The 13,758-nt window shown below is 53.9% G+C and overlaps 1 protein-coding gene across 1 annotated transcript in view; it reads right to left on the bottom strand.

Moving 5' to 3' along the window:
* DVL3 (dishevelled segment polarity protein 3) overlaps positions 1–12,983 on the bottom strand; it is a 31,532-nt gene extending 18,549 nt beyond the window's left edge. Inside the window, exon 1 of the mRNA XM_084267645.1 lies at positions 12,803–12,983. Coding sequence (XP_084123771.1) covers positions 12,803–12,969 — 167 coding nt within the window. The 5' untranslated portion in view covers positions 12,970–12,983. The remainder of the gene's footprint in view (positions 1–12,802) is intronic.
* Positions 12,984–13,758: the final 775 nt, after the last annotated feature.

Here is a 13,758-nt window from a genome sequence, read left to right as displayed (position 1 = left end):
TTGAAGGGTAACAGGCTCTAGATGACTGCACCTACTCTTTGCATCCAGTTGGGCTACCATCAGCCACATCCCTGCTGTCTGGGTCTACAGGACATAAAGATGACCTCTGTAAAACCATCAGGGAGTTAAAGCAGCCCAAAACTAAGTTCCACCACAAAACATTTGGCAAAGACAATGAGAAGTCATGAAAGAAGAGCCTTTCAGTCTACAACAGCTGCACAGTGGCAAAGAGCAAACTTTGTCCCCGATCCCAGGCTATTGCAGCACTCAGAAAAAAAGGGCAAACAGTGATATTGCATCTGTCTGGTCCTCCTGGTCCTAAAATGCAGGAGGCAGCAGATAGCACGAGGGGTCCGAATGCTCTTAAGAACCATTTCTGACCAGTGCTAGGACAAGGACACATGTTCTTTTTCCTCCTCACCTTTGGGCCCTGGATAATTTTTGGTGCAGCCTGAACTATTCACTTCACTCTTCAGAAATTGTCAGGGAGAACTTGGAGAAAACCAAAGGTTTAGAAGATCAGGTCCTACGCAGGTCTGCTAACAGAGACAACCAGTGAAAGGTGGCCAGCCGTTTCACCCGGTCTCCTGCTTTTGAAGGTGTCAGTGCAGGGGATGGTACAAGAAATTCCCTGCATAGAGACAGCAAATTGACCACAGTTTAGCAGTCTCTTTACATAGTTAATTAATTTCCACTAATATCAGTTATCTCAAACTCCTTTCAAGACACAAGGCCAAGCCCTTGAATGATACAAGGAGCAACCTCCTACCAGGCATCCTTTACCAGGCCAGCCAAGCTTGCCCACCAGCCATCACCCAGCAAACAAGCAAGTTCTGTCCAACTGCTGGAGGAGCAAACAGAGAAAGATGCTCCAGTGCTTACCAAAACAAGCAGGGGCCAGTACACAACTCAACTGGAGTTCCAGAAAGCAGATGAGAGCCATAAAGATGGAGACAATCGATTACTGTAAATTAAAAGGAATCTGATTTGCCACGACACAGGGATAACGTGAGCTGTCTCCACTGTGCTGCTGGTTTACTCTCACCAAGGAAAATACTCACTTCTTTTTCCTCCCTTTGTGAAAGCCCAGGCCCACAGGACTCCTTCTGAAACTTGATGGATGTTCCACTGAACAAAGCAACATCTGGGCACTCAGGAGACCATCACCTGCCTAGGTACATCACTCCTCCAAAGGGGAGTCAAGAGATTTACTGACAGGGGGTGTGGTGCAGGCCACTATCTCAATCTGGAAGGAAGGCATTTCTGTTTCAGAACAGAAGAAGCAGTGACCAACATTACTCCAGGCTGTATGAGGTGCCATATACACAACTCAGTCCAGATCCTGCCAGGATGTGCCTCTACACCAGGCATCAGCAGCCTTTTCAAAAAGAGGGCAATCTTCCCCACAATTCAGAAGAGGATGATGCTTTGGATTACTACAGCACCATACCTCACCTCTGCAGCACTGAGTCCAGCTCAGAGCTGCTGCTTTTCTTTGACTCTGAATTCCTGGGCCTGATCCTCTCACGTACCATTCAAAACCTTTTCACCTGCTGTCTGTGACAACTGCACCCAAGTCTGACCTCCAGGAGTCACCCTCACAGGTGACACGACATGCTGCTCTTCTGGAGGGTCTCAGAGCCACAGCTGCTATCTCCCAGGTCCTTCATGGAAGGAGGACAGCACAACCAGTCTGCAGGCTGTAAATATCCCCTGAGCTCGCTAACTGTGTGGAACTGTTCACTCTGTACATTACCTATTTCCACTGGCAGCCCAGAAAGGCTCATCACATGTTATTACTGCAATAGGGCCATTTCCCACCTCTGTGGATCTGGTGAGTTAAGTTACAATGAGACCCTGATTCTGAGCTTCTGAATTACCTGTGGCACCGACATCAAATTCCCAGGCAGAGTCTCTCCTCTAGACACACAGAAAGTCACCACCAACACTTGGTACCAGCACCATGTGCTGACTGACTAGGAGCTCACCTGGTGCCTGCAGATAACACGGCCAGTCTCCACATCTCACTACACAGGAGAGCACCTATGTCACAGTTTACTATTACCAGAGCACAGGTACCAGCTGCACCAGAGGTAACATCGTATGAAGGCACCAGGAGATTTTTAAAGCGTCCCACACTGGCAGCATTTAAAAACCCACTGCTGCAGCAGGGTCCTGTGTTTTGGAATCAGAAGCACGGACACATCCTCGCTAAGTCTGACCCAGCTCAGACACACCAGACTCAATGCACACACCCTGTATAGATGTTACATACCTCTGCAGCAAGTTGGGACTGCCCCAAGGAAACCTAAACAGAGCATACCCTAAGCTGAAGCAGATGTTGCCACCACAAAACTCCTCTGCTGCTTCCAGAATGCCTGGGCAGGGAAAAATCTTAAGAGTTTTCCCAAACCATCCCACCTTTTGGCCCCAGCTGACATGAAACATTTTCACTGTGGAAGGAAAATCCATCTGATTTAGCAGCTACAGGTCTGAGACAACTGGGATGTCTCCTGTAAGGGACTCAGCCATGGAGCTAGAACCACAAAAATCACCCTTCTCAGAGCTTCAAAAGCCAGTAAGAGACAACTCACATGAACACAGTGCGACGGCAAGAGCTCCTGCAGTAACCCCTGCACAGGCTCCCAGTACAGCCCAGCCCTAGCTGGGCCCACAGGCAAGTCTCTCTGCGGATGGCACTAAAATACTGGTTGAGCTAGGCAGGGCTGAATGAACTGGGACAGCTCGTTAGCCATATGCAAACAGAAGCACAGAGTTTGCATACCCATCACAGCTTCTGGAAAAAAAAAAAAGCTTCAATTTGAGATGCTGCTGTGCCCTGGGGCCAACCCAGCTGAGAGCCACCAGCAGCCTTCTCCCTGCCCTGCCCATCAGGTCAGGCCACAAAGCCAGGTCTGTCACTGCTGACACTGCTCTGGCTGGCAGCAATGGCAGCAGCACAGTGCAGCGTACAGGGGACAAGCCTACGTGCAGATGGTGAGACACAAAAGGACCATGCATCATCTCAAGCTGGTCAGAGCGATGGAAAGGGGGGAAAGGCTGAAGCTCAGTGAGCGGGCAGGGTAATGTGCTAGCACTAGCTTTCCCAGTACAATCATCCACACAGACCCAGAGCTCCCAAAACACAGACCCTCTCTTGCCAACTCCCTGTGCCCTCAGACCCAGTGTGTACATGGCAGGAGCTGCTGCCCGTCAGAAAAGAAGGAAAAGCCTGCAGCCTGTCACACAGACCCTGAATTCCCAGCCCATGGCAGACAGCTGCCAGCGATCAGAGGGGCCACGTAGCAAATAAATTCCTCACCAAACCCTAGGGGCAGGTCAAAAAACAGCAGAGGAAAGACCTTCCCACACAGCGGCTGGTGCCAGCTCTCCCAGAAACGGATCTCTGCTCCAAGCCATGGGAGGAAGCCTCCCCCCCTCCAGCCAGGCCCAGAAGGATGGACTCCCTCTGCAGCAATTCAGTCACTGCTCCTTGTTACCTTCTTTTGCCCCGGTTCTCACAAGATAGAAAATCTGAGACAGCCAGACAGATGCCCCAGTGGGGGATAACCAACACAGAGGACTTCGTGGAGCAGGGTACCCAAATGCTGCTTCTGCTGCCTTCAGTAGCTACCCACGGCTGGAAAAACAATGCTTCTGGCACATCTCCTTTAATAAATGACTGATACAACCACCACAACAGTCCCAACCCTCCGCTGTGATACAGGATTACATGGCACAGGAAGGTCAGCACCAGGCATCTCTGCCTGCCAAAGCCTCCAGAGAATTCCAGCCCATTCCTGGATGGGTTCAATATTAGTGCTACAGCAGCAACAACTCAGCAGTGGAAACAAGCGAAACCAAGAGCTTCAGAGCACAGGGTCAGGGAGTTGTTCGTACTTCAGCTTTGCAAGCTAATGCAGTCCTTGGAGACAGTGATATTCACGGCCCAAGAGCTCACATACTCTCCTGAGGCCACCATGGCACTGCACAGATAAGCACATGGACAAAGCAGACAAAGTCACAGAGATTAGACTAATTCCCAGACCTGTACCTTACTTCAACACTTTCCAATAAGCCTTCACAAAAGGATTCTGTCCAAAAATTTCCAAGCCACTGGCAGTCACTGGTAGGATTAAGTTTTACTTAGCTTGCCAGCTGCTGCCTAACAAGCCAGCACCACCGGGACAAACAGAAACAGAGCCACGTGGTGCCACATCCCCTCCTGGAAAACCACCATCCATCCGGCACAGGTCAGAAGGGCAGGCTCTGAATAACAAACAAGGGATGGAGAGAGGAGGAAATCAATGGGAAACACCAAAAACAGACAGCCCTGACTGCTGCAGCATCAGATGTGCAGCACGATGCAAAGCTGGTGTGACAACATGAAGGCAATTTCCTGCAGGCTCCGGCTCCGCTGCCTTCCGCAAGCCCAGCTCTCCTTCGTGGAGTTTTACACAGATCAAATATCCTAAACCACAGCATTGTTCTATCTATTTGGATGCAGTAGAGGGTGGAGGAGCAGCACTTACATTACTGCAGATACCCTCAGCTCAGAACTCAGCAACTGCCGTGCAGACAGGCAAGAGGCTTCCCACCGCTTTTAAGTACCACGAGCTCAGAAAGGCCTCGAGGAATTTTAACTATGCTCCATACACCTCTGTATATACAGCCTGCAAGTCTAGATGGAGGGCCTGATGCCCACCCTGAGAGAGGACCGAAGCCAAACACATCTGTGCAGCAGAAAATCTGTGGGGGAAACCAGATTTTCTTTGCTTATACTCATAGCACCCTCCTTCCCTCAGCATCCCCAAACGCACGGCGGTGGGTAACTACCTTCACCTTCAAGAGCTCAGGCCACAAGGCTGCAGGCCCAGACGTCTCTGCCTGCTGGGAGACCAGATCAGGAACTCACAGGTGAAGGAGGCCAGCAGCATGCTGGAGAAAAGCATCTTACTGAGGGCTTGGTGCTCTGGGCCTTAGGCTCACTGGCCACGTACCTCAACCCCTACAAGCCAATACTTTCCCTCTCAGAGTCTGTTACGAATCTCTGCATTCCCAGCTGCTGTCCTGCCCTCACCATAGCCACACGGGAAGGAACATCACTCCTCATACCACCACCCAGAAGACCCAGTACCCAGCTCTGTGGGTGAGCCAAGGTCTGGGATTTCTTCTAGATGAAACTCTCCAAAGCTGTATTTCAGCAGGAACCAGAACCTCCCATCCCACAACAACGAACGTCACTTAGGTCATGACCCAAATTATGGAGGTTTATGAGCCATTTTTAAGGATGTTTGGCCCTGACCTCAGAGGCTGAACCACGTTAGAGCCCTGCTGCACCACAGGCAGTCAGGGCACACAGGTTTACTTCACAGCAATTTTTGAGACGTCAAGGTAGGTTTTTGCTCTGTGCTGGAATGGGGAGGGACCAGCATCCTCCTGATGATTTCAAAACACAGAACTGAATCAAAACAGCTGCATTGTCATGGATGGGCAAAGGTTTCTTGACCCTTCTTTCTCTTTTTTTCAGAGATGACAAGAGACACTTAAAATTAAGAAACATTCCCATCGAAAACATAATTGAAAACAATACCTCTCCAAGAAAAATGCTGGCTTCAACACAGCACCATATTTTGGGAGAAAATACATTCAGTTAAAAAATATTTCTGACCAGCTCGAGCTGCAAACAAATTCAATAGCTGCTGTAAAGCTTCATTGTTTGTGTAGTACAGACAAGACCTTAGGGAAATTGGTCTGCAGCCCGATTTGGCTAACTTGGCTTTCCGAACACCACCCCTGGGCAAAGAAACCAGGGTAGGACTGCCATCCAACGTGGCCTTCAGAGTGCAGCTCCAACCACAACAGACAAAGCTGGACACCTACAGAGTCAGTAATAGCTGGGTCTGAGCAGCAGGACACACACTGCCAGGCACAGACAATACAACCCAGGGAAGAGGCGAATATCATCAACTAACCCTCTCCATCTGCACCCCATCCCTGGCACCGCTGAGGCCGCTCCCCCTGCTCCCCCCCCCCGCCCCAAACACTTGGAAACAGCCTCCAGCAGCAGCTACAGCCAGGATGGGCTCCAGTGTCGACGGGCCACCCCCCATCACGGGCAGCATTACAGAAACTTCCCACCACAAGCGCAGACAGTGGTTAGCAGCTCTCTGCCAAACCCTCGGCAGCCCAGGAGACAGAGGCACAGGCTGCAGGAACCTTCACACACCATGTCCAGAAATTCACTTCTGGAGGACGCCAGCACACCAGGGCAGCACATCTCACGTGAGCAGGCAGAGAAACATGTATCCTGCTGGAGAGGGGAGCACAGGAGATAGGGTGCTGTGGCCACTCACACAGTTAAGGGCTGCCCTCTGCACTGAAAGGACAGGGAATCCCCAGAAGGTGAAGAAAAGCAACGTTCACCTCCTGGCCAGGCCAATGCACTCGCTGAGAAGCACCACAAAGGACGTGCACATGAGCCAGTTTCAGAGGCCCTTTTGCCAACCTCTTCCTGCACGAGATCCACACGCCCTCCACAAGGGACATGGGACAGGCAGAGGTCTGCTGCAGATGGCAGAGCTTCCCATTCAAAACTTGAAAACTAAAGTTCCAAAACTCAAACTGAAACAACCGGCGCTACAAAGCTGGCAGGGAAGGCAGAGGCGCCGTGCCAGCGGCTCACCACTGCTTAGGGACTGACACCGCTTATTAAGTTTAGGATCCCTTCCTCGACTCCAAACGCTTCCAGCCAGAGGGACAGTCACTGCTGGCATCCATTTCAAAAAGACCCTGCAATAAAAATAAATCACTCAGCCTTTCAGTGAGCACCACTGCGTTTCCCCACGCACATGTGCAGGAGATGAGGTCGCCAAATACCAACGGCATCTGACCCCTGCGCTGGGAATTCCAGCAGCGCCCGCTTTGTTCTGCTTCCAGAGCGTTGCCCTAATCACTGCCTTGTACCCAGCTTTGGAGAGCAGGTGATAATTAAGCAGGTCTGGATTAGATACCAGGCTAGTGATTAGCTGGATACCAATTTTCACTCGAGGGTTGAGACCTAAGCATCGCTCACCCCAGCGCTGAAGTGAGAACTGGAATCGAGACCTGCAAGAGGGAGAAACCAGCAGCGGTGTGAGGAGCAGCACGGACCCACCAGTGCACCTCGAATCGCTGGCATCCTCCCAGCAGTGCAGAGCAAGAAGGTGAGATGGGGAGTGAGGGATGGTCCTCTCGAAGGAGGAAAGTGCCTTTCTGCCCTCCAGCCTGGGAGAGGAGAGGTAGCCAAGTGCAGTGGAGAGAAGCAAAATGATCTCCCAAGCGCTTTCTCCACACACAGAAGAAATTTAAACTTTCAGGCACTCCAGAATTTATGGAAAGATGAGATGGAACCTCAAGCGAGGTGCTAAGGACTTACCTGGACGCACAAGCTGCCCTCATTTAACTGAAACTGCTTTGGAAAGTTTAATTCAGACCTTAGCATGCCCCTGTGGGAACACCTTTTGATTGACAGAAGAAGAATATCAATTACAAGCAAAAAATTAGTCAAAAGAAACCACATTTCATTTGATACAAGAACATCCTCAGAGTTGTACCTGTCACCTGGCCAGATGAAAAGGCAAACCTGTAGTTCAGCTGGGGCAAACATGCACACAACCTGGCTGGTGAGAAGGTTCCTTCTGCCCAGGGACGGGTACGCTTCTCACTATGGACCTGGGCAGGAGGCAACACTTCACACATCACCAAAGCCCACCTTCCCACAACCTATAAACTGCCACAACTCCTCAGCATGGTTGGTCCCCTCCCAACTGCTCGGGTCCCCAGAAGAATTTACAGTACTGGTTTTGCAGCACCTCTATGGAACTGGGAACTGTGTGACACTGAGATCCACACAAACATCTGCCCAAGAAACCCGGATCATCAAAGGGACCAGACAAGGCACAGGGACACTGTTAGAATTTCTGTTTTACAGGTTAGAAACAAAAAATGGCAGAAATTAAAAGTCTGTTAAACACACTGCCAAAACCCCAGGGGTACCTTGACAGAGAACATGGATCTCACAAGCGGTCATAGCTCTACACTGATCTAAGGTGCTCTCCTGCTGATCTTACCTGTAAAACGTTGAATAAAAAAACTTGAGCTGTAGGAAAACAGCCCCCTCCTCTAATGAGGGCACAATCAGGGTAGTTCCCCACTTCACAGCAAGGCACATCCACACCAACAATCTTGGGTCCAAGAAGAGCGGACTTCATCTGTGCATTGTCACACCCACCATCAGCCCACTTAGCTCCTCTGCATGTCTCCAGTTCTGGGACTGGCAACACACAAAGCCAACAACAGCACCAATACCTGCACCCCATGCCACTGCTCTGCACCCCCAGGCTCAGGCTGGATTCTCTATGTGTGGCTGTTGCCCACTGTGTACTGAGCAGCCCAGGTAACGAAACTCTGCAGCCTTCTGCTGCTCACAGCTCCTCTCCATAGGATCGGGTGCATGAAATCTCCTTGTTCCTCCTTCCCACCTACAGGTGACACCATTTTGGGGTCTTCCTAATTTGGGGTGGCCGAGCGCTTTGACTAGGATTAGCTCCTGGCAGAGCCTGACAGCTCCACAGCTACCCAGGGGAGCCTCAGTTCACATTTCCAAGGAGATGTAAACACTGACGCTGCTCCATCACCGCCCCGATTCTCAGAGCAAACAAATATTAACAAGATAAACAAAAGAATGAGAAATCCCACACACCAAGACTGTGGCTGCAATACTGCCCTGGGGATGGGGTGAGCTGAAGGGAATGCCAAGCTGGAGATCCACAGCCTGGAAAGAGGAGGAAGAGTGAGAAAGAGATTCAGTCTGGGCAACAGACAAGAGGAAATGCTGGCACACATCTTGCTCCAGCTGACTCTGGAAGGTGAGTTGCCTCCAATCCCAACCAGAGAACTTAGCCTTATGCCACATGGATCCTGCAAAATGTCCAATTGCTGACAAAAACCTGAGCCATCAGATCTGCAGGTCTCCTCTGCGTTGATCAGCTGCCACTCACTGTTAATAGCTCTCTTGGCTCTTTCACAAAGGGGGTTGGCTCTGGGTACTACTTCTAGACACTGCCCAACTGCGAAGGACCAGCCTGGCTCAGACACCATCAGCACATGTGTGCTGGCTTTGGCTGGGGCAGAGCTCCTTCTCTCCACAGCAGCTGGTATGGGGCTGGGCTTTGGGTTTGTGCTGAGAGCAGCGTTGGTGACACAGAGATGTTTTTGTTCCTGCTGAGCAGCGCTCACACAGAGCCAAGGCCTCTGCTGCTCCTCACCCCACCCCACCAGCAGCAGGCTGGGGGTGCACAAGGAGTTGGAAGGGACACAGCCAGGACAGCTGACCCCAATGTCCAAAGGGATATTCCATACTGTATGGCATCACGCTCAGTGCATAAAGCTGGGGAAGGAGGAAGAGGGGGATGTTGGGAGTGATGGCGTTTGTCTTTCCGAGTCACTGTCAGCGTGACGGAGCCCTGCTTTGCTGGACACGGCTGAACCCGCCCTGCCCATGGGAAGCAGGGAAGGAATTCCTTGTCTTTGCTGGCATGTGCAGCTTTTGCTTTACCTATTAAACTGCCTTTATCTCAACCCAGGAGTTCTCTCACTTTTCCTCTCCCAGTTCTCCCCCATCTCCCCAGGATGGAGCACGCGAGCGGCTGCGCGGGGCTGAGGGTTGAACCACGACGAGAGGCCCGGCCGTGCCCCGCGCTGGGCAGAGGGCAGCACCTGGAGGGAAATGGCCAAGGGATACACGTGTGAGAGTGCAACGCCCTTCCCTGGCATGCAGCTCCTGAGCACAGCCATCATTAACCTCATCCTGGTTTTCACTAATTGCCCCTGCATCTTCAGTCAGGCAGCTGTGGTGCCTCCTGCCCTTCATCCCTGTCTCTCCCTGCAGAATGGCTTGTCCTCATGGCATGTTCTCCCAATCACAAAACGCTTCAGTTGGACTTGATGATCTCAAAGGTCTTTTCCAACCTAAATGGTTCCACGATTCTATTTCAAGTGGTGCCTGGGGCTCCGGGGCTTCTCGGAGACAAAGCTGCAGCTGGACTGCTCTGGCTGTTCCTCACTGTGCTCCAGCCAACCACCAGCACCTTCTTCAGCTCTCTGGAAAGGAGCAATGACACCTTCCTGATAGGGCAACTGTGGTGGCACCGTGAGTGGCTCTCTCCCCTCTGTTCCACACAAGGCCATGCTACGTGCTGCTCCAACCGTGCAACTCCTCACGCAGGACTTCCCCAAGGAACAACACTACCCACACAAAGCCTCCAACCCTCAGCTGCACCTTCCCTTCCAGAGAGGTCCACTCTTCCCAAAAGAATTAGCTGAATTGGTCCCAACAAAAACCTCATCGCCGTGCATTTCTGAACTCGCTGCATCTCCCCGAGTGATTTCCTCCTCTCCCTGCTAGCATCCACAACTCCCCGTGCTGCTCTATGATCTACCATCTGCCTCCTGTCTCTCGTGGAGCCTTAAAGAAACAGAGGAGGATGAAAAGGCGCAGCACAGAGCTTTGCTGCTACCAGACCCCTCTCCCCAACGCGAGACGCTGCTATTTATTACTAAACTTTGTTTATAGTTACGCAGACACTCTCCCACCCACATGGCAATGTTTCATTCAAGACAAGTTTGAATTCACTTCAAGAACAACATTTCAAAGGATCCCGATGCATTTGTTTACAAACAGCATGCATGGAGAATTCGATTCTCCCACCAATGAACAGGGTCCCCTCCGAGATGGGGAGAAGCAGCTGTTTTGTAGCACCCAACGCTACTCAACAGCTGAGGGACAGGAAACGAGGCACAGACAACTGATATTGCTGAGGAACTTCATGGAAAATGAGGGCTGGAGATTTATATTTGCCTGGACAGAATGGGGAAGCTTCTGAGCACTCAAGCTCTCCGCTGGGTCAGGAGGAATTTAGGGAGGCAAAGCGTCCCAGACTGTGGTCAAAGGAGCAACTCCAAATTTCAAGCCTCATCTGAAAGCTGGCACCTCCCAGGCTAACGGGAACCTGGGCACTGGGATAATTTGGCTGCAGAGGGAAGAGCATCCCCTGCTGAGGCAGCCACACCGATCTCCATCCAAGCCCCGAACAGGCCCAGCCCTGTTCAACGTAGGGTACGAGCCAAGATCACAGCTAGGGAGGCATTTGGCGCAATAAGAAGACACTAGGAAGACTGTAAAACTGAAAGCCTTTTGCAGATCCAGATACAAAACCTACTGTAAACACTGCATCTTCAGAGGGAGGGTAAAAAACCCAGAGGAAGGAGGATCACGCAACTCTTTCAAATACCCAAGTGCCAGGAATGGTCCAGGGTCATGCACTGGAGAAGCCAAGAGAAGCTACGTTCCCAGGATGGAAACGGAGGGCCTCAAAAAGGCTAGAGGAGAGCCAGGCTCCTGACAAAATAGAGTGGGGACAAAGGGTCTTAGAGAGAGTTGGCTTCACGTGATACTTCCTCACCAAAACAGCCACCATCTTTACAAAGGTAGGAGACAACAGGGGCTCCCCAGATTAGTCGGTACGACCATCCAGATGAGGGACAAAATATACCTCCTCACCTCCCAATGGCCACACGTGATGGAAGGAACCAAAGGGCATTGCAAAGCAGTAATGGAAATACTGGTGTTGGAAGAGAGCTGTTCCCATTTCATATGGGATGTGAGGCAGGACTGTACCCCTCTTCCATACAGACGCACCCCAGAGATTGGGTACGGGACATCTTATGCTGAGGATGGTACACGCACGTGGGTACAGCAGAGCTGGTACACACCCCTTGCTCAGAGACAGACAGCATATAGAGAGCTCTCCATCCGCCTCCATGGAGGCAGGGGAGGAGAAAGCCAGACACCTTTATCCACTCTTCCCAAAGATGAGATACAGAGGACAAAGCTGCCAAAATGGACGACCCTCCCCAAAATGGATGGTGGGAGAAAGAAACTACCCTCACATCCATTCACTGGGAAGGGCTGATGGAGGGGGCACAGACCCCACACTGTCTTGGCAGAGGGAACAAGGGACACCCTCCCCTGGCAGGCACAGCAGAAGATGTCCAGGCCCTTTAAATGGTGAACGATGTTCCCCAGGATACGCAGGGGGGTGCCACTCCTGTACAGCCCCAAGGTGGGCTGCACTAGGAGATACCCTCTCGGGTAAAATGCTGCCCAAACATCTCGAGCATGGGGAGAGGGTGATCGTCAGATGGGACAATGGTCTCCCCTGAGGCACCTCTCGCAGACACAGGGGAGCCACCCTATGAAACATGCATGGAGAGTACCACCAGCTCCCACACAAATGGGTTAGTGGGGCAGCTTCTCCCGGGGCTAAAGGGGAGGGAGAACGGGGGCTGTCCCTAGAGGCAGCGCACTGGGACATCACCACCAGCCCCCCCCAGCGAGGTAACTGGGGTGCACACGGGTGTCCCCCCGCAGACAGAGCACAAGGGGGTGCCCGACCCCGCCCCCCTCCCCTCCAAGGCAGAGGATGGGTGTAGGACCCCCTCCCCAGAGGAGACCTCCCCACGGAAGGGGCCACCGGTCCCACAGGGCACCACCCCACCCCCGGGGGTCCCAGCCCCGCTGCACCGGAGGGACCCTCCCCGGGCGGCGGGGGAGCCAGCCTCAGCCCCCAGCCGTGTGCGGGGCGGGTGTCCCCGGGCAGGCCCACGCAGCCCGCCCCCCCCACCCCCCGCGCCCCAGGGAGGCCCACGGGACCCCCCCCCCCTCTTTCCCCGGCGGTTGGCGGGCCGGGCCCGGGCTCACCCGAAGTCATCGTCCATGGACTTGAAGTAGAACTTGTAGTTGGGGCGGTTGAGGAGGCCCTTGAAGTCGCCGAGGGTGACGCGCTCGGCCGGGATCGGCAGCTTCACCAGGTACGGCGTCTCCTGCTCGTCCAGGTGGTAAATGATCTTCGTCTCGGCCGCCGCCATGGCGCCCCTGCCCGGCCGCCAGGCCTCCGCCTCCGCCGCCGCTCCTCCGCCGCCTCCGCCCCCGGCCCGGCGCGGCCCGCGACCCCCGGCGGCCGCCTCGGCCTCGGCCCCCGCCCGGCCCGGCCCCCGCCCGCGCCCCGGCCCGGCTGCGGCCTCCGCGCGCCCGGTCCCCCCGCGCCCCTTGTTCTCCGGGTCCCAGCGCCGCCCGGCTCCAGAGCGCAAGCTCGGGCTCCGGCGGCTCCTCCCCCGCCCTCCGTCCCGCCCGCCGCCCCGGCTCCGCCGGAACCGGAACCGGCGCCCCGCAGAGGCCGCGCCGCGGACCCAGCCTCAGCCGGCGGGCCTGAGCCCGGAGCCCGAACCCCGCGACGGAGCGGGGCTCATCGGGCACCCCTGGGGGTGCCCCGACCCAGCCCCTGCCCAGCCCGCACCCTGGCGCCAGGCTCGGCCCCGCACTGATATGAGCCCCTCCATCAGCCCCTGGTCCCCCACCCAGCCCCCTCTCCGCAGGGCCGTGCCTCCACCACTGCTCCTGCTGCGCCCATCTGGGGCTGCACCCCTCATCAGCATCCCGGCCCTGCACGGCCCCAGCGCCTGGGGATGCTGCTTTACATCCACAGCCCCTTACACACAGCCCAGCACTCCCCATATACCCACAGGCCCTGTCCTTGCTGGCCCACGCACCCCTCCAAAGCCCCCACCCCAGGTCAGCTTTCACCCCCTCTTACACCCGCAGATGCTGCCTCACACACATAGTCCTGCCTGTGCCACATGTGCTCCTGCAACCCACGA

Source organism: Gallinula chloropus (genome assembly GCF_964237585.1).
Source record: "Gallinula chloropus genome assembly, chromosome: 8".
NCBI classification, from domain to species: Eukaryota; Metazoa; Chordata; class Aves; order Gruiformes; family Rallidae; genus Gallinula; species Gallinula chloropus.
The sequence above is the reverse complement of the archived record's forward strand: the minus strand, read 5'-3'. Positions and strand labels throughout refer to the sequence as shown.